The sequence below is a fragment of the Geotrypetes seraphini genome, chromosome 1 (genome assembly GCF_902459505.1).
Source record: "Geotrypetes seraphini chromosome 1, aGeoSer1.1, whole genome shotgun sequence".
NCBI classification, from domain to species: domain Eukaryota; kingdom Metazoa; phylum Chordata; class Amphibia; order Gymnophiona; family Dermophiidae; genus Geotrypetes; species Geotrypetes seraphini.
Window position 1 is genome coordinate 462,393,780 of NC_047084.1, and position 24,565 is coordinate 462,418,344.

At 45.5% G+C, this 24,565-nt stretch overlaps 1 protein-coding gene across 3 annotated transcripts in view; it reads right to left on the reverse strand.

Moving 5' to 3' along the window:
* Positions 1–24,565, reverse strand: part of LOC117349569 (rho guanine nucleotide exchange factor 3-like) — a 77,326-nt gene that overhangs the window by 21,281 nt on the left and 31,480 nt on the right. For all 3 annotated transcript variants that reach the window (XM_033923152.1, XM_033923161.1, XM_033923169.1), the window contains 5 exons: positions 14,704–14,811; positions 8,464–8,628; positions 8,222–8,284; positions 7,887–7,983; positions 6,867–6,943 (listed from right to left, as the gene is read on the reverse strand). In XM_033923152.1, the coding sequence (XP_033779043.1) occupies positions 6,867–6,943; positions 7,887–7,983; positions 8,222–8,284; positions 8,464–8,628; positions 14,704–14,811 (510 nt within the window). The remainder of the gene's footprint in view (positions 1–6,866; positions 6,944–7,886; positions 7,984–8,221; positions 8,285–8,463; positions 8,629–14,703; positions 14,812–24,565) is intronic.

Below are 24,565 nucleotides of genomic sequence, written 5' to 3' on the forward strand. Positions count from 1 at the left end.
ATTGTAAATCGCTTAGAAATTTGATTAAGCGATTCAACAAACAACCTAATAAACTTGAAAACTTGAAACTTAAACTTAAACTTGAGGGGGCGGTCCGCCCCTCGAAGCCGAAGCTGGAAGGTCACCCTGGATGGTGGCAATCAGCCGAGGCCCCATGGTCTGCATGAGCTCCACGAACTGAGCCTCCAGGATGGACCGCAACGAAGCCGATATGGAGGGATCCGCACCAAAAGGGGGCCCTTCCGCACGGTCTCCTTGAGTGCTACGTGCTTCTGCTTGCCAGTCTTCAGCACCTTGAGCACCACCGGAGGAACTGTCGGGGTCGATACCTGCTCCGAGGAGACGGATGAAGGCTCCGGCGCCGAAGCCGGGGCCGAAACCGGTGTGAACGACGCCGGTTTCAGGAGGCCCGAAGCAGCCGGGGAGGCAGAGGGCTTCACAGAAGGAGTCGAAGCACCTGTCGATGTCGAAGCTGCAGGATCCGATGAAGCTTCCATCTTGAACATGGACTCCCACATCAGACAGCGACGCTTAAACGCTCTCGCCGTCAGAGTGGAGCAAGGCCGGCACGATTTCGGGAAGTGATCCGGTCCCAGACACTGTAAGCAGCATCGATGAGGGTCCGTGAGCGAAATCGCGCGCTGGCACTTGCTACACTTTTTAAAACCGGTGATCGGCCGGGATATAGGCCGGAAAAGCTCCGCCGCAAGGTCGAAGGTGCGGGGCCCCAGCCACACGGCCGACCCGGTATCGGAAGGAAAAATTTTTTTTTTTTTGAAAAAGAAATCAAAAAAGAAAGAAATGCACAGGAGAGCCAAAAGAACTCAACCCACGGCAAAAAAGAAGGCAAAAAAAGAGATTCAATGGGCGCAAATTGAAGATAGATTTCTCAGCTCTGCGGAAGAAAAAGAACTGAGGAGACACGCCCAGAGCATCGGGCGGGAAGGCACTGGCGCATGCGCAGTGCGGGCATCTCGAAACTTCTGAGTTTCTTCAAGCAAGACATGCTTGCAAGATGTCCGTATCGGGGCTCTGTCGGATGACATCACCCACTAGTGAGAATACCTGCCTGCTTGTCCTGGGATAATCTGTATATCCCCAGATTTAGAAAAGGATGCAAAAAGAGCCGAACAAAAGATCTGGCGCGGATAACTAAAGAAGTAAAGAAAGCGATAGGAGATAAGAAAAATTCATTCCGGAAATGGAAAAAGGACAAAACCGGGGAGAACTGGAAAGAGCACAGGAAGCATCAAAAAAGAATGTCACCTTGTGGTTAAGAAGAGCAAAAAGAGAATATGAAGAGAGGCTAGCCAGGGAAGCACGAAATTTCAAACCGTTCTTCAAATATGTTAAAGGGAAGCAGCCAGCAAGGGAGGAGGTGGAACCGCTGGATGACGGAGATAGGAAAGGAGTGGTGAAGGAGGAAAAAGAAGTGGCGGATAGACTAAACATGTTCTTTTCGTCAGTATTTACAAAAGGACAAAAATCTTCAAAGGAGATCAAGCAGATAAATTAACATCCATGGAGGTAAGCCTTGAAGACGTTCACAAGCAGATAGATAGACTAAAAACTGACAAATCTCCGGGCCCAGACAGAATCCACCCTAGGATATTGAAAGAACTAAAGTAGGAAATAGCGGAACTACTACAGCAGGTTTACAAACTATCCCTGAAAACAGGCGTGATCCCGAAGGATTGGAAGATAGCTAATGTTATGCCCATCTTCAAAAAAGGATCGTGAGGCAACCCGGGGAACTACAGACCGGTAAGTTTGACTTTGGTTCCAGGGAAGTTGGCAGAAGTGCCAATAAGACAGCATCGATGAGCATCTAGAAAGGAACAAACTGATGAAAACAAGCCAACATGGCTTCTGCAAGGGAAGATCGTGCCAAACGAACTTATTGCACTTTTTCAAAGGAATTAACAAACGGATGGACGAGGGGGACCCCACAGACATTGTATACTTAGATTTCCAAAAAGCCTTTGACAAGGTACCCCATGAACACCTACTATGGAAACTGAAGAACAATGGGGTAGAAGGAAACGTACATAGATGGATCGGAAATTAGTTGGCAGGGGAGGCAAAGGGTGGGAGTGAAGGGCCACTACTCTGATTGGAGTAGGGTCATGAGTGGTGTTCCGCAGGGGTCGGTACTCGGACCGCTGCTGTTCAATCTAGAAACAGGGACGAAGTGCAAAGCTATAAAATTTGCAGACGACACAAAACTATTTAGTGGGGTTAGGACTAAAGAGGACTGTGAAGATTTACAAAGGGACCTGAACAAACTGGGAGAGTGGGCGAAAAGATGGCAGATGAAGTTTAATGTAGAGAAATGTAAAGTCTTGCATGTAGGAAACAGAAACCCGATGTACAGCTATACAATGGGAGGGCTGGTAATGGGTGAAAGTAGCTAGAAAAGGACTTGGGGGTACTGGTGGACAAGACAATGAAGCCGTCGGCACAGTGCGCAGCGGCCTCTAAGAAGGCGAACAGAATGCTAGGTATTATCAGGAAAATTATTACAACCAGAACGAAAGAAGTTATCCTGCCGTTGTATCGGGTGATGGTGTGCCCGCATCTGAAGTACTGCGTCCAATATTGGTCGCCATACCTTAAGAAGGATATGGCGATACTCGAGAGGGTTCAGAAAAGAGCGACATGATGGATAAAGAGTATGGAAAACCTTTCATATGCTGACTAGAGAAACTGAGGCTCTTTTCTCTGGAAAAGCAGAGACTTAGAGGGGACATGATAGACTTACAAGATCATGAAAGGCATAGAGAAAGTGAAGAGGGACAGATTCTTCAAACTTTCGAAAATTACAAGAACGAGAGGGCATTTGGAAAAATTAAAAGGGTACAGATTCAGAACCAATGCTAGGAAGTTCTTCTTCACCCAAAGGGTGGTGGACACCTGGAATGCGCTTTCAGAGGGTGTGATAGGACAGAGTATGGTATTGGGGTTCAAGAAGGGATTAGATAATTTCCTGAAGGAAAAGGGGATAGAAGGGTATAGATAGAGGATCACTATACAGGTCCTGGACCTGATGGGCCGCCGGGTGAGCGGACTGCTGGGCATGATGGACCTCTGGTCCGACCCAGCAGAGGCACTGCTTATGTTCTTATGAAAGAAGGGAAGAAATATTGGATGCACAGTCAGAAGATTAAAGTGCAACCAGAGACTGATTAAATTACCAGACAACAAAGGTAGGAAAAATTATTTAGTGATCAAAATGTGAGAATTTATATCTGCTATCTATATTTTGCACTATGGCCCCCTTTTACTAAACCGCAATAGCGTTTTTTAGTGCAGGGAGCCTATGAGCATTGAGAGCAACGCAGGGCAGTCAGCGCAGCTCCCTGTGCTAAAAACCGCTATTGCAGTTTAATAAAAAGTGAGGGGGTATATGTGTCTATTTTTGTATAGTTGTTACTGAGGTGACACTGCATAAAGTCATCTGCTTTGACCTCTTTGAAAACCCGCGGAATATAAATGATAATTAACATTTTCTCTGCGTACAGTGTGCTTTTTTTTATTTTATTGTTGATAGATCATTTTGACTTGGCCACGAAGGTAAGGGGGAGGGAGGGAGGGGAGCTGCTGAAAGACATCTAGTAATCCTTGCAGGCTTGACTGTGCAGGGAATTATTGTTGTAAAATCATGTTTTTGTTATGTGACTGGCATTATTTAGACTTTAATTTCTATGAATGAATAGAATGAAAATGATATAAAATTGCTTGCTTGTTTTTATGTGCATGCACTGAAGAGAAGTGGAAAGGGAGTGGGCTGAGGACACTTAAGGGAAATGGGGAAGAGAGAGTGGGGAGAAGACGCTGATTTATAAATTGACAATTATACAGAATATTGTTTTTTTATACTTTAATATAATAAGTTCAGTATAAAACTATTTGAGGCTTGTGTGGATGGGATCAGATGGTTTACGGGGACCGAGCTTGTGGGGACAGGACGGAGACAAATTTTTTCCCCATGTCATTCTCTAGCATGGGCATCAGATTTCTCTTTCTGTAGTTCACATTCCAGCCCAGGTCCTCCAGCACCTGGATTACCCGATCCACCGTGCACCGACCCTCGGTCAATGAGGAGCCCTGATCAGTCAATTGTTCAAGTAAGGGTGTACTAAAGACCCTTTTTCCGTAAGTAAGCTGCCATGACCACAATCACCTTGGTGAAGGTAAGGAGAGCTGTTGCCAGCCCAAAAGGCAGAGCTTGAGAACTTGTAATGATTTTCCAAAACATGAAATCACAAGTATTTGCGGTAGACTGGAAATATTGGAATGTGCAAGTAAGCATCAGTGAGATCCAGAAAGGCAATGAACTCTCCCAGGGCCACCGCTGCAATGACTTATCACAATATCTCCATGTGAGCATGAAAGCCTGAAAGCTGCATTCACATGCTGAAGATACAGAATAGGCCTCCAATCTTCGGAGCCTTTCTTTGATACAGTAAAGTATATAGAGTATCTGCCTGAGCTCAAGAGTTCAGGCGGCACTGGCTCTATAGCTTGATTATCCAGCAAGTGTTGAATAGTGGCTTGAACCTTGAGCGCCTTGTCCAGGTGACCAGTGGGAGGGTCCACAAACCAATCCATTAGAGGCCAACAAATTCCAGTTTGTAGCTTGACCAAATAACATCCAAGACCCAATGGTCAGATGAAATGCGAACCCAGGTGGGCAGGAATGCTGAAAGTCTGCCCCCCTATCTGTAGAAGGGCATATCCCGGCCTGGCATCATTATGCCTTTTTGGCAGAACGGGAGGCTGAGGACTGGGATTGCCTGTAAATGACATACCATTGCTGGGAGCCCTGGGAAAATCTATGCAATGTGGCACTCACATATGGGTGGGAACGTCGGGAGCCACAAAAAATAGTAACCAGAACCTCTAGAGGGCCTGGGTCTGCTATTAGGCAGGATCTTAGGGTGACTGTCCACCACAGAATTCATGAGGTCATCTAGGCCCTTGCCAAACAATAACTGCCCCTTAAAGGGAAATCTAGCCAAAGTAGCCTTGGAAGTGGAATCACCAGCTCATTGTCTGATCCAGCACATCCTGAGGGCGGAAATGTAATACACCGACACCTTTGCCAAAACCTGCAGGTCATACAATGCATCAGCAACAGAGTCTGACCCAGCGAAAAGAAGTTGAGGAGGATCCACAGCCTCACTCTCCAGCGTGCACAGCTGAAAGAGACAAGTACATGTGACAAACACTGCCGCCGAAGCAGCTTATTTATGCCTAAAGCAGCTGTATCAAGAGTCTCTGGAGGACCACATCCACACAGCAGTCCTGCATATCTTTAAGCACCACACCTTCAATGGGTAGAGGCGTGCACTTAAATCACCTGTGCAAACAAAGAAGCCACCTTAGGCTGACCTAGAAGCTGCTGGCACTCCTGTGCCAGAGGATAAAAACGAGACATGGCTTTTGCTATCTTAAGAGCATCTTCCAGAGAGTCATACTGCTCCAAGATTAGAACACTCATATCAGGGTTCTAGGGGAAGGTAGAAGACTGTGAATGCACATTACAAAGCTAGGAGGAAGAAGTGGACAGAGCTGTCCGAGTGACTAATTTCAACTTTTGCAAAGACTCTGAAATAAGACCTGGTAAAGCTGCAGACTTAAATAAACGCAGAACCATGGAATCATCCCCAGGTTCCAAAAACCCAGAAGGATCTGCAGAGCCAGCATACAGTCCTTGGACCCCATCCCAGAAAGTGCTGCACCTGTAAATAAGGGGTCAGCAAGCTTTTTATCATCATCCAGTACAGGATCAGGCAATGCAAGAACAGCGGCTGACTGAGACGAGGACATGCCCATAGAAGCAAAGCCACAGAGATGCATCATAGGCAGAATGGGACTGTGCAAATAACGCCTGCTGTGAAACTCATTCCATAAATGTTTCATAAATTCTGAGAAAGCCTTTAGCTCCTGGGGCGTAGAGTCACCTTTTGACGACTTCTTTGCATTTCTTAGGCTATTGAAGGTCCACAGCCAGGCACACAGAACTAGTAGCCATGCCAAAAATAGGATTTTTCAGGTGGGTGGACACAGAGGGATATACAGAAACCCTCAAAACTTTGATTTTCAAATCTCCCCCAATTCACCTCAAAGGCTGTGACAGCCTTTACTCACTGTCACCTGTGCTAGAAATGTGCTGCAGCCTGCCTCATCTGTAGCTGGAATCAGTGAATCCCTGCCTCATGATGGAAAAGGCTCTTTGACGCTGATCTTGGGGCTGCCAGTCAGACCCTATGTCTGACCGCATCTCCACCCATGTGGACCGAAGGTCATGCTCAGGGACGGGAAGAGGTGAAAACATGGGAGCTGGCACCCTCGACACCACCAAGTCTCCTACTGATGCTCAACAGCCTGCGCACAAACCTTTGTTCAGCAGAAGGCAAAAGATGGAGATGGCCCCGAGCTCCTGTGAAGCAAATGCAGGCTGGCTGACAGGTAGCACCAGGGAATGGCCTGTCAGCTGCAGACCAAAGTCTGATCTCAGTGCAGGCAGAGTTAAATAATCACTCTGAGCACAAAAAAAATAAACAAAAAAACCCTGAAAAAAGGGACGAAAACCAATAAATAAAATAATAAAATGGAAAAAGCAGAACAAACACACTCCTGATGGCCCAAGTGAAGAAGGGAAAAACTGTAGGTGGAGCTAAGGAGCCCAGTGAAGTACAGCAGAGGCACAGAGAAAAAAATCTGGAGTGGATTCCTTCTGCAGATGGCATGCGGCCATGTGGCCACAACCCGTCTGTCTATAATATCTCACTTACTGCACTGGAATAAGTATTTTCTGAAGTTACTTCCGAGTCTCTCTCTTTTTAACTGCTACCACTTACCCAGTCCAGTAGGGTGGGTCCCACTTTATGAACTGTCCCATCTTCTTGCCTCATCCCCAGCAAACGGCGCAGCAGATCTGTAAGGAGGAGAGATAATGAGCAAAACAGAAAAAAAAATTGTATCCCATTATTTATTACAAAATTTATATAGCATATATTACCTATACAGTTTCCATAGTAACAAGCACAAAATGTTAAACAAATATACATAGTTCAGCTGTTAAAAAACAATACTCTTGAATATAAAATTTCAACTCAAAAAAGCATTCACAAACAGTAGGGTTTTTAACATTTTCTTAAAATTTAGTCTAGCAGCACACAAACGCAAAATTCCTGGCAAAATTCCATAGCTTTACACCTGCTACAGACAACATAGTTGCACCAATCAATGTGAGAGATTAACATATTACCTTCCAAACAATTTCATACTGTTTTCTGATCTCAGACTTCTTTTGGGTTGATAGATTTAAAAAAAAAACCAAAAAAAACCTCTTGAAAAAACACGAGAGACTTGGTACAAAAATTGATGAATTATGGAAAGAATTTTGAATTGGACTCTGTTGTATTGGTAACCAGTGCAACTGCTTCAATACTGGTGTTATACGAGTCATTCTAGAACAGTGGTCTCAAACTCATGGCCCGGGGACCACATGCGGCCCGCCAGGTACTATTTTGAGGCCCTCGGTATGTTTATCATAATCACAAAAGTAAGATAAAACAGTTTCTTGATCATATGTCTCTTTAGCTATAAATGACAATATTATTATTATTAAGACTTAGCCAAAAGGAAAGATTTATAAAGAGTTTTACCTCATGCAAAATTGTCATTTCTTTAATAAGACATTAACTATTTTTTCTGAGGCCCTCCAAGTACCTAAAAATCCAAAATGTGACCCTGCAAAGGGTTTGAGTTTGAGACCATTGTTCTAGAAGTAAGTGTGATCAATCTAGCTGCAGAGTTAAAACATCTAGTTACTGGCAGAACCAGCGACAAGAACCACATCAGTCTCCCCCTCATACCTTCATGCAGTGGGATGAGCGACTCCAGTGTGCTAAAAATTTCACTCAGCTCCTCTGATGACATGATGCTTAGCTTTAACATCGGCTCGTAATAATTCTGGAGAAAGGGTGGAAAAGCAGCAACATGCAGTTAAAAGCAGTTTCAAAAAGCCTTGCTTATCACATGCTCACTATACACTTGATTTAGGGTTTTCATTCGTGTTTTCTCTCTCCCAATCAGTTCTCACAGGGGATTCCAGATTCCTGAGGGGTTGACAAAAAAAGACTCACCTAAAAATTTACAACATGCGCTACCACCACCCAACCAGAAGAGGCCACTATCATCTCACACTTACCTTTTTCACTAGATTAAGGTCATCCACCAGCTGCTGCTCTCCCTGCATCAGCTCAAAAATGACCTGTAGCAGAGAAAGGAACAGAAAGGAGCCATTGGTTCCTCAGACACTGACCTGATGAAGAAGGAAAGTTTCTCTTGTGGAATAAGGGAGCAGTTCATCATAGAAAACCTGCAACAACCTTGAAAATAGGCATAAGGAAGGGAGAGAGGGCACAAACAGATCTTTCAAGACTCTCTCACCTCCTGTCTTTTCACCTCTTTGGCCGAGAGCTCCTCACTGACGTGATCAAATGTCTCGCTCCACAATTTGCTGTTGCGACGCTTAGAGGTAGCAGATGGGTTCCGGGATCGGGACCGGGGGGAAAAGCTGAACAGCTGATTGTCACTCCGTAGACTGATGGTCCTCTGGAAACCAAAAAAAGAAGCAGCAAAGAATAAGGCTGGGATCAGATCATGCATGGATTCAGTGACAGAAGCAAGGATTATATAAAACTGTATAGTATCTACATCACTTATTTTCTACTCTGTACACCACTTTGATGTGCTGCTAACCACAAAGGATGGTTAAAGAAAGATTAGGTTCTTACCTTTGCTAATCTTCTTTCTTGTATATCCACACACTATTCCTGGACAAGTGGGTAGTCAATCCCATCTCGCGAGATCTCTTGTAGGAAGCTTCATTTCTATATTTTTGATCCTCCCCTTTTACCTCAGGACTGCCCTCTGACTTCCAGTTGGTACAAAAGCAGACATCATACCTGTATAGCACACAGAAAAGGGGAGGGGTACATGGATACTCCTTGAGAAAAGTCTAATCTGCTTGTTAACATAAAACTGCATAAGAAATTATGAACAAACAGGTTTCATAAACGTTATAAACCATAAAATCTGAACAAGGAGAGACAGCCTGCACTAGGTGTGCAGCAAATTAGCGAAAGATCCTCAGAATAAAATGCACGATGATGATGGAGGTTAATCTTGGAAAGGCTGGTCAAAGAATCAGAACTCCAACTTACTTATTGAGGCAGGCAACTTGCGACCTTAGAATTACATGGTTCTAAGTCATTGCTGTTGGTTCGCAGTTAGAACCTTGTAATCCCATGCATAGACTAATTTCTGTACATAGAACCATGTAATTTCTTATGAAATGAAGGAATGGTTAAGTTGCAATAAATCCTCGTGAGTGTTGTAACATCTACATGTCAGATAGAACCCAGAAGTCATCGGAGTTAAAAATACTGAAAATTGTCACTTAGAACCCTGTAATTCTATGGTCGCGAACTGGTGAATCACCAACTCGCAGGGCGGGTTCCAGGAATAGAGTGTGGATTTACAAGAAAGAAGATTAGCAAAGAACCTAATCTTTCCTTCTTGTATAATCCCACTCTATTCCTGGACAAGTGGGATGTGACCCTGGTCCCTCAAATTCAGGGTGGGACTGATGAGTCTGCTACCAGAACTGAAGATGCGAAGGCAGAATCCCACTCAACTGTAAAAGATTTGCAAGGAAGACCAAGTGTCAGCTCTAAAATGGGGAAACCGCCGAAGATTCTATCCATGAAGAAGCAACACATCATGTGGAGTGAGCCTTTATCGAAAGAGGAAGCCGATGTCTGGCTTCAATATCTGCAAATGAAATATCCATGCAGATCCATCTGGAAATTGTGGCTTTCGAAGTCGGTCTGCCCTTATGGGCTGCACCTACCAGCGCAAACAGATGACCGGACAAATGAAACTCATTTGTAACCTCTAAGTACCTCAACAAAAGCCTGCGCACATCCAATGATTCCAACACCGTGTCATGTTTGCTCGAACCCAAGGGTGTAAAGGCTGGCAACCGCACATCCTAGTTGTTGTGGAAACTAAAGACCACCTTCAGAAGAAAGGAGGGGACAGTACACAGGATCATGCTTGAGTCCATAATTCGAAGAAAAGGATTTCTGTAGGACAAAGCCTGAAGTTTGGAAACACTGCGGGCCAACGTAAAGGCCACCAAGAATACCGTCTGGACAGTGAGGTCCATCAAAGAAGCCTGGTCCAACGGTTCATAGGGCGAACTTGCAAGCGACCTGAGAACATGCCCTTTAAAAACCTGACCACAATGGAAGAGTAGCCATAGAGCCCCCAAGGGCTTAGGACCAAAGCACAAAAGTCTAGCTGTCTGAACTCACAGGGAGCTGAATGCAAGGCCCTTTTCCAAGCCTACTTGAGGACAGGCAAGTACAATCAGGATTGACGTCGAACTTGGTCTTTAGTCTTCCGAGTGCACCAAAGTTGAAAACACTGCCAAACCTTAGCAAAGCTGCAACCGTTGACTTCTTGCTGTGCAAGAAGGTAGCTATCACTCCTGCCGAGTAGCTTCTGCACACGAAATCTGCATGCTCAAGACTCAAAAGTGGTCCGGATCCTGCAAGGCATGAATGACAGGGAAGTTGGAGACCCTGATCCAGCTGCAGACGAACCAAGAAGGCATGCCAGGGGCATCTCAAGAATTACCTGACCCCAGTGTGTCTCGATTCTTCTAAGATGATGGCCTATTATGGGCCACGGAGGAAAGACGGAGAAGGCTCTCCCGTAGCCAAGGCATCCAATCCTTCTCTTCCTGGTTTGTGACAGTTGTGGAATAAACGAGTTGCCTGCCTGTTGGACACCGACACCATCAGACCAAATGTCAGGCCATCTCCATCTCTCTACTATACATTGAAAGGCTCTCTAGGACGTCAGACCATGCCCCTGGAAAATGAGAGAATCTACTTGACCGTTGTATACTCCTGCTACTTGTGCCGCTGAAAACACCAGAAAATGCTTTTCTGCCCAGCAAAAGGACATTTGAGCTTCCTACCACATGGCCATGCTTCTGGTGCCCCCATGACGACTGACATAGGCTACTGCTGTGGCATTGTCCAAGAAGACTAAAAGCCTTGTTCTGGAGTGTATTCTCGAAATGTAAGAGCCTGCGAGATCGCTTGAAGTCCCAGGCATTTGAGCAACCACTTTTATTCAGAAGGGGACCAACGTCCTCAGACCGCACAAAGCATCCCCCCAGCCATAAGAATGGACATCTGTCATCAAAATCATCCAGGTATAGAGATCCAGAGAGAAACTCCTCTGGATAGAGAATTCAACCACCAGGCTAGACTGCGCGGAGCCTCCATGGTCCCGAGGAGCTGCACATGCAGCGGATATCTCTGCAGACTCCAACAGGAGATAAGCAAGTCCTGTATTGGGTGCAAGTGAACCCAAGCCAAGGGAACTAAATCTATAGCTGTGCGGCCCCTGTGACCATCTACTCCAGAACCTGCAGGTATTGCCAGGCTATTGGGGCTTGAATGTCCAGAAAAGCACTAGCAACTGGCAAAGCTTCTCCTGGCACAACTCAGGAAGAAACACCTTGTTAATTCCCATAACAAAACAGACCTCCAAGTATTCAAGGTCTCACGTCGAAATGAGCTAACTCTTCCAAAAGTTGACCTCCCAGCCTAGTCTCTGCAGCAGCTGAATGCTCTGTTGCACTGCTTGGCGTCCTTCGGACTCTGACTGAGCCCTGATGAGCAAATCGTCCAGATATGGATGGACTCGGATCCCGAGTTTCTATAGGTGGGCTGCCACAATCACCATCACCTTGGGAAAGTCTGAGGTGCTCTCGCCAGCCAGAAAGGCAAGGCAGCAAACTGGAAGTGCTGTTGCAATACGTGGAATTTCAACTATCTTCTGTGCTCTGGAAAAAAACAGCAATACGAAAGGAGGCCTCAGACAAATCCATAGAGACCAGAAATTCCCCTGGCGCTACCTAGGTGATTACCAACCACATTGTTACTAGATTGAATCAAGGAATCTTGAGGACCGAATTGATCGCTTTGAGATCCAGAACTGATCTCCAGAGCCTTTCTTTGGCTTGAAGTATATAGAGTATCTGCCAGAGCCCAGAGTTGGACTCTGGAACCAGCTCTATGACTGCTATATCCAACAATCTATGGACAGTGGCTCAGACTTTGTTCACTTTGTGTGGTCTCCCTGCTGGAGAGTTTACAAAAAATTCTGGAAGAGGCCGATAAAACTCAAGCTTGTACCCTTCTTGTAGTGTAGAATGTCCTGCAATCTGTGGCGATGTCTGCCACTCCTCCAGGAATGCCTAGAGCCTCTCCTCCAATTTTGTGGAGGGATGGTCAAGGGCCTGGCATCATAACTGCTTCTTTGAGGTGGAAGTAAAGCAGGCTCCTGAAGTCTGCAGTTGCCTAGCTCCACAAACCTATTTGGTACTTTGATACGAGATTTGACCCGAGGGGCCATTGAAGAACTGATTATATCACCTGCAGGACAAAAACTAGAATGCTCCAGTCCCCCGAGGTCTGCTGTACAGCAAGGACTGAGGCTTGCGGTCCTGCACACTAACCATTAGATCATTCAGATCTCTATCAAACAATAATTGCTCTTTAAAGGGCAGTTTACTGAGGGTCGTTTCATACAAAGAATCACCAGACCACTGATTGATCCACAACATCCAGCATGCAGAGAGAAAGTAAGCCGACAACTTGCTCACCACTCTGATTAAGTCATACGGGGCATCGGTCACATAGTCAACGCTAGACAATGGTGTCAGGATCACGATGCAGCTTGGGGGTAACAGGTTCTAGCAACAAAGGATGCCATTGTGGCTGCTCTCAAACTTGAGGCTATGGAATCTAAAAAAATGTTTCTGCACAAAATCAATCCTGTAGTCTTGTGTGTTCCTCAATACCATTCCGCCTTTACTAGGGAGAGAAGTACACTTTGTGACCTGCACCACCAAAGAGTTCATCTTTGGAGAACCAAAAATGCTGAATAAAGGTCTCTGCCATCGGATAGTGTGGATATGGCCACTCTCAGAGGATCTCCCGATACCTCCTAGTGATCCATGCGCATCTTTGCAATGTTTGGATGTTCAGGAAAAGAGGAAGACTGTGGCTTCTTGCTACTCAAAAGAGCACTGCGCTGTCAAGGACCGACTAGCCTCCCAATTCCTGAAGGGATTCTGAGATTATTCAAACCACCTGCGTTGATAGGAATTGTCTCCACACAGTGGGAACCTCCTCAAGATCTGGAAAGTCACCCAGATCTGGGTCCTTGAGATCTGTGACTGCCGTCAAATTCACCACTGTGGAAGAGCCTCTCTTGAGAAAGCAAAGGTATGAGGACATCATCTGAATCACCTGTGGGCGGACTGTCCCCCAACCGTGCATGGCCCTGGAAGAAGGTCCCCTACCCCCACCCCAACATAAACACCATGATAGGCAGGTTAAGCAAATTAGTATTGACTAAAGCCAGAAACAGCATAGTCAAATTCCGGGGGAAAACCTGGACCTTGAAGGGCAGTCGCCTCCTCTAAACCCTTCTTGGAGCTCTTTGGAGATTTGTAGGCTTTTGGCATGGAATTGCAGGTGTGTTTCACAGGAGCCCCCGGCCCAATTTTTGGATAGTCCTCAGACGGACTAAGCATTAGAATCACCCCTCCCCCCAAAAGGAGCAAGGGGGGGACTAAGCCATCGCCACTCTTCCCCCTCATGCTATGCAGCATACAGATGCTCACCAGACAGCCATCCTCTGGAAACAGGGCATGAATCCTAGGTATCCTGCCCCGAGGAGACCATCTTCTGACACATTATCTTGCAAAAATTAATTTTGAGGCAGATTTTATTTCAGGATAAAAGATTTTATTATTTTATTTCAAATCGGGAAAATCCAAGTTTGTCACCACGGGAACGATTTTGTTACTAAAACAGCCCAGGAAAATCAAAATCGATTAATAAAAAACAGTAATTTAGAATTTCTGGGGTGGGGGGCCTAGGGCTAACTCCCAAACCTCTTAAAACCCAATTCTGTAGATCACCACCTAAATCGATCTCACAGGCCATCAGCCTGTTACTGTGCCATGCGGTGCGCTACCAGCTGCAAGATGGAATCTTAAACAGCTTACAGGGAATCATCTGCCTCAAAAAGCCTTGGAACCTTGACTACCGGTCTTCCGACTGCCTCTCGGGCCCAACGCCTTGGTTGGAGACCTCTACCTCATCCAGAAATGCCATGCACATAAATGGGTGGAGGAATGCAGTCAGCCCCAATCCTGGACATACCACCATGGAGCCAAAGAGTCATGCAGCCTGCACTCAAATATACTAGCGGACAAACCTGGGATAAGCCATGCTCCCAAGGGAACGGTCCCCGAGCCATGATCAGTGAATGTAGGCTGTGCATGTGGGTACACTGCAAAGCAGCCAACCCCCTGGAAACAGACTTTGCAAGTAAAGTCTGCAATCTCCCTTAGCAAGAGCTGTCCCTACAGGGAACCTCTGCAGCATGAAAACACAAATCTGTGAAAATACAGAAAAAAATTAGGACAAGCAGAAAAGACTACCTCCTACTGTGGCTGACAAGAATTTTCTAGCATTTCTGGGCTACACTATACATATGCAAGTACGTATATACATAATTCAAACCTAGTACCTGGATGGTCTGGCTAAGCCGTTTCAGAGGCGTCACCTTGGAGGGAGGTACAGAGCTGGCTGCCACTGCCACCTTTGAAACAGGTTTAATCCTTTTGTTGATTGGCTCCTGCAAAACAGAGATAGGAATGAATTCAAAGCAAATGTATATCCAGCCTGAAGCACCTTTGTATACCCTCAGTGTAGGGGGATCCCTAACATCTCAAGGCACAATGAAATCTTTTTCAAGACCAAGGTTTTTGAAGATAACAGCCCAGTTCAATTTTATTTTTAGACACTACATCCTGCCTGGTTGTCCAAGGGGAAAACTGTTCGCTCTTTTCCTGACAGGAAAGCTCATTTTTTTAAAAAAAATTATTCTTTGCTAGACCTGTTGTTGGGGAAAACAGCTGTTTCCCGAAAAGCAGGAAGTGGATACAGTACTGGTTACCTCAGATTAACTTACAAAACCAATTACAATTTAACAGTTAGATCTTTTTTTTAGGTGTGAATTTCTAAAGCCCGTTGCACCTTAATCCTGTCCTGCTCTTCCAATACCAAGACCACTATGCACAGCTCTGAAAAAAGGGCCCCATACCTGCCCACAGCAGCCAGAGCCAGCTTAACTATTAGATCAGTGTATCGCAAACTGTGTGCCTCCTGAGATTCCAAGTGTGCCAAGAGAAGCACCGGCCAGCTGACTTGCCTCTCGCTGCAAGAGGCACCTCCTGTAGGCACCTCCTGCACCCACCCGCCCACCATCACATTTCTCTCTGTACCCCCCTGCCCGCCATCACGTTTCTCTCTGCACACACATCCCCTCTCCCCCCAAGCAGCAGCAGCATCTCAGTGTGCTTTTAACTTGGTCACACAGCTGCCGCTAGGATTAATTTAGACGAAGTTTCATCCCCGAGCCTCGGGGCCTTTGCTAGGCCGGCCCGTTTCGATGATGCAACAGGCCAACCTAGCAAAAGCCCCAAGATCAGGGATGAAACCGCATCTAAATTAATCTTAGCGGCAGCTGTGTGACCCAGTTAAAAGCACACAGTAAGCTGCCACTTGAGACAGGAGAAGTACTGCTGGACAAGGGAGGAGGGAAAGGGAAGGGAGAAGGAGTATTGCTGGACATGGGGAGAGAAGAGGTGCTGCTGGACCTGGTAGGAGGGAAAGGAAAGCTGCTACACACTGGAGGGGAGGGTGAGATGGTGGATGGGGAGAAAGCATATTAGCTGTGAGTGGGGTTGGGGAGAGTTAAGGAAGGAAAATTGTTACAGGAGCGAGAGTGATGAGAACGGGAGAAATGGATATGGGGTGCAGGAGAGGGAGAAATGATGCATGGGGAAAGAACATAGGTTGGGGAGTGGGAAGGAAGGATGTCACTCGAGGGAAGAGGCAAGGAGAGAGAAAAAGTGTGCAGGAGGCAGAAAGGGTTGGACTCGTGGAAATGGCAAGATGGATGGGGAGGACAGAAAGGAGGGAAGGAAAAATGTCAGGGGGAAGGAGGAGAGGACAGAGTGAAAAGTTGGACTCATGAAGGGAAAGAGAAAGAGATGTTGATTAGGGGAGGGAAGGAGGACCGGAGGAGAAGAAGCATGCAGGAGGAAGAGAGAAAGAAATGTTAGACTGGTGGAAAGGAGGGAGAAATGTTGGACTGGGAGCAGGGGCAGAAAGGAGAAAGAGAAAGGAGATGGACTGCAGGGGCCAGAAAGGAGGAAGGGAGAGAAAAATCTTACACTGGGGGTGGGGGGAGGAGAGATGACTGAAGGGAAGAGATACCAGACCAGTAGTAGTAGTAGTAGTAGTAGTAGTAGTAGTAGTAGTAGTAGTAGTAGTAGAAGAAGAAGAGAGACATGTCAAACCACTGGGAGGAAAGGAGAGACATGTCAAACCATGGAAACGGTGAGGGAAGGGGAGAGAGGAAGGGAAGGTAAGACAAGACAAGGAAAAGTAGATTTTGAGAAGAAAGCAGAAAAATGGAATGTTAAGTTAATGCCAAAGATGGATGCAAGGCAGAAAGTGGATAAGAAGGCACTGGAAAGCACAGTTACTTACCGTAACAGGTGTTATCCAGGGACAGCAGGCAGCTATTCTCACATATGGGTGACGTCATCAGCGGAGCCCGGAGCGGAAGCTCGCAAGCAGACTTGCTTGAAGAAACTCAAAATTTTGAGTCGACCACACCGCGCATGCGCGAGTGCCTTCCCGCCCAGCGTAGGGCACGTCTCCTCAGTTCAGATAGCTAGCAGAGAAGCCAACTAGGGGAGGTGGGTGGGTTGTGAGAATAGCTGCCTGCTGTCCCTGGATAACACCTGTTACAGTAAGTAACTGTGCTTTCCAGTGCCTTCTTATCCACTTATATATATATATATATATATATCACTTATCCTAACGGATGTAGCGGTATATAAGAAATAAATTACATTACATTTATCCCAGGACAAGCAGGCAGGTATTCTCGCATATGGGTGACCTCCAAGCTAACCAAAATGGGATGGTGGGAATGTTGGCAATTTAGGAGAATAAATTTTGTAATACTGTTTGGCCAAACTATCCATCCCGTCTGGAGAAAGTATCCAGACAATAGTGAGAAGTGAAAGTATGAACCAAGGACCAAGTAGCAGCCTTGCAAATTTCCTCAATAGGTGTAGATCTGAGGAAAGCTACTGAAGCTGCCATTGCTCTGACTTTATGGGTTGTGACTCTACTGTGTAGGGGTAATCCAGCCTGGGCATAGCAGAATGAGATACAAGCAGCCATCCAATTGGAGATGGTACGCTTAGATAGGATGTCCCAACTTATTTGGATCACAGGATATAAAAAGTTGAGGAGCAGTTCTGTGTGGTTTGGTGTGTTCCAAATAGAAGGCCAAAGCACGTTTACAGTCCAGAGTATGAAGAGCTATTTCTCCAGGATGAGAATGAGGCTTTGGAAAGAACACTGGAAGAACAATGTATTGGTTGAGATGAAATTCTGATACCACTTTAGAGAGGAATTTAGGATGAGTGTGAAGGACCACTTTGTCATGATGAAACACCATGAAAGATGGATCAGCAACTAAAGCTTGCAGCTCACTGACTCTTCGAGCAGAAGTGAGGGCAATGAGAAACACCACTTTCCAAGTGAGATACTTCAGATGAGCCTTGTCAATTGGTTCAAATGGAGGCTTCATCAGTTGAGCAAGGACAACATTGAGGTCCCAAACCACAGGAGGCACTTTGAGAGAAGGCTTCACATTGAAAAATCCTTTCATGAATCTGGAAACCACCAGATGAGCAGAGAGGGGTTTCCCTTCAATAGGCTGATGGAAAGCCGCAATTGCACTGAGATGGACTCGGATCGATGTAGACTTGAGGCCAGAAGTGGATAAGTGCAAAAGATAATCCAAAACAGAAGATATGGAGGAATGTTCAGGCTCCTTATCATGAGAAAAACACCACATAGAAAATCTAATCCATTTTTGGTGATAGCATTGTCTAGTGGTAGGTTTCCTAGAAGCCTCTACGACGTCTCTTACAGATTGAGAAAACTGAAGAGGAGGCATGTTGAAAGGTACCAAGTTGTCAGGTGTAGAGACTGCAGGTTGGGATAAAGCAGAGATCCCTGACTCTGTGTAAGCAGAGATGGAAAAACTGGTTGACGGTATGGCTCCCTGCTGCTGAGTTGAAGTAGAAGGGAGTACCAAGGTTGTCTCGGCCACCGAGGAGCAATCGGAATAATGGTGGCATAGTCGTTCTTTAACTTGACAAGAGTCTTGAGAATGAGTGAGAATGAGAGGGAATGGAGGGAATGCATATAGGAAGAGATTCGGCCATTCCAGAAGAAAAGCATCTGCCTCGTGGCAATGAGGAGAGTATATCCTGGAGCAGAACTGAGGCAGTCTGTAGTTGTGGGGAGCTGCAAAGAGGTCTATCTGAGGCATTCCCCACTGTGAAAAAATGTGATGAAGAGGCGAGGAATGGAGTGTCCATTCATGAGGTTGCAGAAGACTACTCAAGTTGTCCACCAAGCAATTCTTCTCCCTTTGGATATAGACAGCTTTGAGGAAGGTGTTGTGGTGAATTGCCCAGTCACAAACCTTCAGAGCTTTTTGATAAAGGGAGGCAGATCCCGTCCCTCCCTGTTTGTTGACATAATACATAGCGACTTGGTTGTCCATCCGAATGAGGACTACTTGGTCGTGAAGAAGATGTTGAAAAGCATTGAGAGCCTTGAGGATCACTCTGAGTTCCAACAGATTGATATGACACTGACGATCCGTACTGGTCCAGTGGCCTTGTGTACGGAGACCATCGAGATGAGCACCCCAAGCGTAGGTCGAAGAATCTGTCGTGAGGACCTTCTGATGCGGGGGCGTTTAAATAAGCAAGCCTCTGGAGAGATTGGAAGAGAGCATCCACCAATGGAGAGACTGCTTCAATGAAGGACTTATGTGTTGAGAAAGTGGGTCACAAACCTGCGTCCATTGAGATGCCAGGGTCCACTGAGGAATTCTGAGGTGAAGTCTGGCAAAAGGAGTCACGTGTACTGTGGAGGCCATGTGACCCAGGAGTACCATCATGTGTCTCGCTGAGATAGAAGAGCGGGAAGACACTGTATGACAGAGTTGAAGAAGAGCTTCCAGACGTTGTTGTGGAAGGAATGCTCTGAGTTGGACAGTATCCAGAACAGCTCCGATGAATTGTAGATTCTGTGAGGGCTGAAGTTGGGATTTGGGAAAGTTGATTTTGAATCCCAAACTTTGTAGGAAACAGGTAGTCCGTTGGGTCGCTACAATAACCCCCTGAGATGTTGAATCTTTGATGAGCCAGTCGTCGAGGTAGGGAAATACCTAAAGACCATGGCTCCTTAGAGCTGCTGGTACCACTACCAGGCACTTGGTGAACACTCTGGGAGATGAAGCCAGGCCGAAGGGCAGCACTCTGTATTGATAATGCAGATTCCCCACCCGAAATCTGAGATATTGACGGGAGGCCGGATGAATGGGAATGAGTAGGCCTCCTTGAGATCCAGAGAGCATAACCGGTTGTTCTGCTCGAGAAGGGGATAAAGGGATGCCAGAGACAACATTCGAAATTTTTCTTTGACCAAAAATTTGTTGAGAGTCCTGAGATCCAGAATGGGCCGCAGATCGCCCGTCTTCTTCGGAACAAGGAAGTAACGGGAGTAAAAAACCCTGTTCCAGAGGAACTGTTTCGATGGCATGGAGACAAAGCAGAGCTTGAGCTTCCTGAAGAAGAAGGGCGGTCTGGGAAGGATTGGAAGGATACTCTCTTGGAGGAAGCTCTGATGGAACCTGAGTGAAATGAAGAGAGTATCCTTCTCTGATGATGGTCAGTATGGTCAGTACCGAGAGGTCGGATGTAACTGTCATCCATCGGTGGTAAAAATGATGGAGACGACCTCCTATAGGGGGAAGAGAAGTCAGAGACAGAACAATGGAGGTTATGCTCTGTTTGAGAGCATCAAAAAGGCTGTAAAGCCTTAGGTGCAGCAGAAGGCTGAGATTTTTGTTGCTTCTGAGGCTGCTGTTTCTTAGAAGGAGGGCGATTGTAAGGAGCTGCCCTTGGAGCAAAACGCCTCTGATATATAGGAGAAGGATGTGTAGTTTTGGCAGGAGCTGGCTTTGGCTTAGGTCTGACAATAGAAGCAAAGGATTTTTCATGTTCAGACAATTTCTTGGTAGATTCATCAAAGAGGTCATTGACTGCACAAGGAATATTGGCCAAGCAGTCCTGAAGATTAGGGTCCATGTCAATGGTACGAAGCCAGGCAAGGTGACGCATAGCTATAGAGTAAGCAGCTGCCCGGGCAGACAACTTGAAGGCATCCTAAGACGACTGAAGTAGATGTAGTCTGAGTTGTGATAAAGAAGCAATGACTTCTTGAAATTCAAAGTGTTTTTGAGTATCCAAATAACTCAGAAATTTAGGTAGAGTTATGAGGAATTCAAAATAAGTGAAAATGAAAGTTATAATTGAGGACTCTAGAGGACATCATAGAATTTTGATAGATGCAACGTCCGAATTTGTCCATAGTTTTCCCTTCCCTTCCAGGAGGAACAGTGGCGTAAACCTTGGAAGGATTGGACCTCTTTAAGGAGGACTCCACAAGCAGGGATTGATGAGATAACTGTGAGTTGTCAAACCCTTTGCGATGTACAGTTTTATACCTAGAGTCCAATTTGCCTGGAACAGCTGAAATGGTATAAGGAGTCTCCAGGCATCTGGCAAAAGTCTGAGACAAAAGCTTGTGAAGAGGAAGCTTAAGTGATTCTGCCGGAGGTTGAGGTAGATGCATAACTTCGAGGTACTCCTTAGAGTATTTGGAACCAGCATCTAATTGAAGATCCAAGTCAACAGCCATCTGACGAAGAAAAGATGAAAAACATAGCTGATCTGCCAATGCTTTGCCTCGAGCAGGACTCGAGGACGTCAAAGCAGCCTGGGTCGAAGATGAAGCTTCGGCAGGAAAAAAGGCATCAAAAGAATATGGAGACTTGGACGAAGCAATCGAAACCGCTGCATTCTTGAGGTGTGGAAGTGGAGACCTCGATCGAGGAGTCGGCGGTCTAGTTGAAGTAGGAGTAGATCGAAGCTTAGTGGAAGAGGGACGTCTTTAGAAGAAGAACTATGCCTGGAAGTAAGCCTCGAAGGCCTCAATCATCGATAAGATCGGTGCTTGGAAGCAGATCTCGAAGATCGAGGAGACTTCACCTCGGAAACAGAAGCAGCCGATGCTACCAAAGAATGGATAGGACTGGAGGCTGTAGATCAAAGCTCCAGAAGCTTGATGGAGGAACCTCGATGCACTCCCAAAGACTCTGCTCCTTGTATAGTGTGAGGATTCCTGCCGAGTTACTTGCAAAAATTCTGCTCCTTGCTTCACATGCTTAGATGCCAGACCAGACACTCGCAGAGACTCTGCTCCCTGCAAAGAGTGTGCAAGCTCAGACTGAGACAAAGGAAGCGACTCAACCTCGCGGGAGTCTGCAGAATGCCCAGGCTGGATGAGAGGAAGAAGCTTCGGTCCCATATTAGTAAGGAACTGAATGAATTGCTTCTCCAACATGGTCTGGAAAGAAGCTGGCAAGGATGGATCCGCGTCTGAAACCGCACCACCTGCTTGGCTGGAAGTTCCACTGAGGCAGTGTAAATGTGCTTCGACTTGGAAGTCTTAGGCACTTTGAGCACCACCGCTGGAACTTTCTGCTGAGCTATCTGACCCGAGGCAACAGGGGAAGATACAGCAGATGTCGTCGAAGAGAGAGCCGCTGCAAACGAGGTCTGATGAGGCTCGAGGTGGAAGCAGTAGAAGCAGGCGGAGTCTCGGTCGAAAGTGAGGCTGAGGTTGTCTTCAATGTCGAGGGATTGGAGGAAGAATCCATCCCGAAAAGCTTCTCCACCAAAAGACGATGACATTTAGGGGCTCAGGGTTGAAGAGTAGCACAGCGCTTGCACAACTTCGGTTGATGTTCCGGCCCAAGGCACTTGACGCACCAACTGTGTGGGTCCGTAAGGGAAATCGCACACTGGCACTGGCTACACTTCTTGAAGCCCGTTACAAGCCGGGACATAGAAGGAAAAACGACCGCTGCAAAATCGAAGCCCTTGGACTGCGGCCGAGCGGCCTGCCCTGGCAGTCGGACGGAAGATTGAATTGTTGGGTTTTTTTTTAAACTAGAAATAAAAGAAATAAAGGAAGAACAGCGATTCGTGAGGGATACAAACCGTGGTTCAGAGAAGATACGAAGGAACGAAGTTAAACGCAGAGTCAAAGACGGACTTTTCGGCTCCATGGAAAACTGAGAACTGAAGAGACGCACCCTACGCTGGGCGGGAAGGCACTCGCGCATGCGCGGTGAGGTCAACTCAAAACTTTGAGTTTCTTCAAGCAAGTCTGCTTGCAAGTTTCCGCATCCAGGCTCCGCTGATGACGTCACCCATATGTGAGAATAGCCTGCCTGCTTGTCCTGGGATAAACATAGTTAAAAGCACAGAAAAATAAAGTCGCCGCATAACAAAGGTAGGGGAAATTATTTTATTTTCAATAGAGTGATAGAAATGCGTCAGTTTTGAGAATTTATATCTGCTGTGTATATTGTATGCATATGAAAAATGAATGGAAAAAATTGCATTATAATTAGTAAAGGGGGCTTGGGAGGTCTATGGTTGGGGTAACTCAGTCGATATTTGTTAGACTTCCCTGCTGGCACACCCTACTGGCATTTCAGGGCTTGTTTGGAGGGCCTCTGCACATTCATGGATGTCGATGTGATGATGTCACGCAAGCACATGTCGTCATCACAGTGACATTAACTTTCCGATTAATGAGGTCTGTTCAACCAAAATCTTGGGTGTAATCATTGATAAGTTAAACTTCCACCAACAGATATGTGCAGTAGTCAGAAACTGCATCTATAAACTGCGAATAATTAGATCCCTAGTAGAGAATGACACGGTGACAAAATTCATCACCGTTCCCGTCCCTGCGGATAACCGCGGGAAACCATCTTCATGTCATTCTTTAAAGAGGGAGGGAGGAATCAGAGTATGAATGGCCACAACCACTGACCCACAAGCTTTGCTTTGAAGAATGCTGGTGTAGAAGAACTGAGGTTGAAACACACTAGAAAATGACATGGGATTATTTCCCGCGGTTATCCGCGGGGACGGGAACGGTGATGAATTTTGTCACCGTGTCATTCTCTAACTTCCTGGAGCCCTCTTCTCTAAACATCTTAATTCACTCACTTGTAATCTCTAAAATTTATTATTGTAATTATCTTTACAAAGGAATACTACATAAAGAAATTAGAAGACTTCAGCTAATCCAAAACACTTCCATCAAAATCACCACCAACTCAAAAAAAAAAATGACTATGTTACCCCCTTTACTTAAAAAGTCCCACTGGCTTCCCATCCCTCATAGAATTACTTTCAAAATTGGTTTACTCACGTTCAAAACACATAAATCCAGAGAACCAGCTTTTAATGACAAATTACTCATTCCTCACGCTCCCTCAAGAGCTCTCTGATCTTCCTCCCAAAATTTACTCTTCCTCCCCACTCTTTAAGACATTCTGCACTCGCCGTACAACTTATTTTTCAGTTACTGCTCCCCTCATCTGGAACTCTTTACCCCCTTATATTAGGGGGGGGGGAAATCCAACTTAGATAAATTTAAAGGAGCTCTAAAATATTTCCTATATAGAGATGCCTTTGAGCACTGATGTAAGTTTTTGTTTCCTGTACAGGCAGCCCTGAACCAAATTCCTCTCCCTCCTGTTCTGTCCTTTTTCATGTTGTTTTCTTGACTTTATTGTAGTTCACTCTTTTCCCTTTTGTCTCTCGCTGGTCTGTTTTGTCCTTGCAATTTATTTTTTTGTTGTTGAGTATTTTAAAGCATGCATTCCCCCCTTTATTTTAATATATTTTGTATAAATCGTCTAGAATTAAGATAGGCGATCAATAAAATTTTAATTAAATTTGAAACTTGTATGAGCTTCTTGGAGTGAGCAAACAGCTTGCTGCTGTTACAGTTAAAGCAAACAAAACCAAATGGCTTTGGAAAACAGCCCCTCCGATTATTTTATTTTTTGGAAGGGGGAGGATAGAGTTGGGATTGAGAAATTGATATTAATTCTTCATGTCAATGTAATAAATAAAGTTGTCTTGTATTATTAATACTTGGTAGATGGGTAAAATTATGGTTCTATAAACTAATTGTATAAAATGGTGTAATCTCTAATATTTTGCTGTATTCAATCAAATGTACTACACTGTTGTAGTTTTTAAAATAATAAAATTTTTACAAAAAAAAAGGGATTAATGTTTCTAGAAAATACGGTTTTACTTGATTATATGCGCCATATTATAATGTTTTAT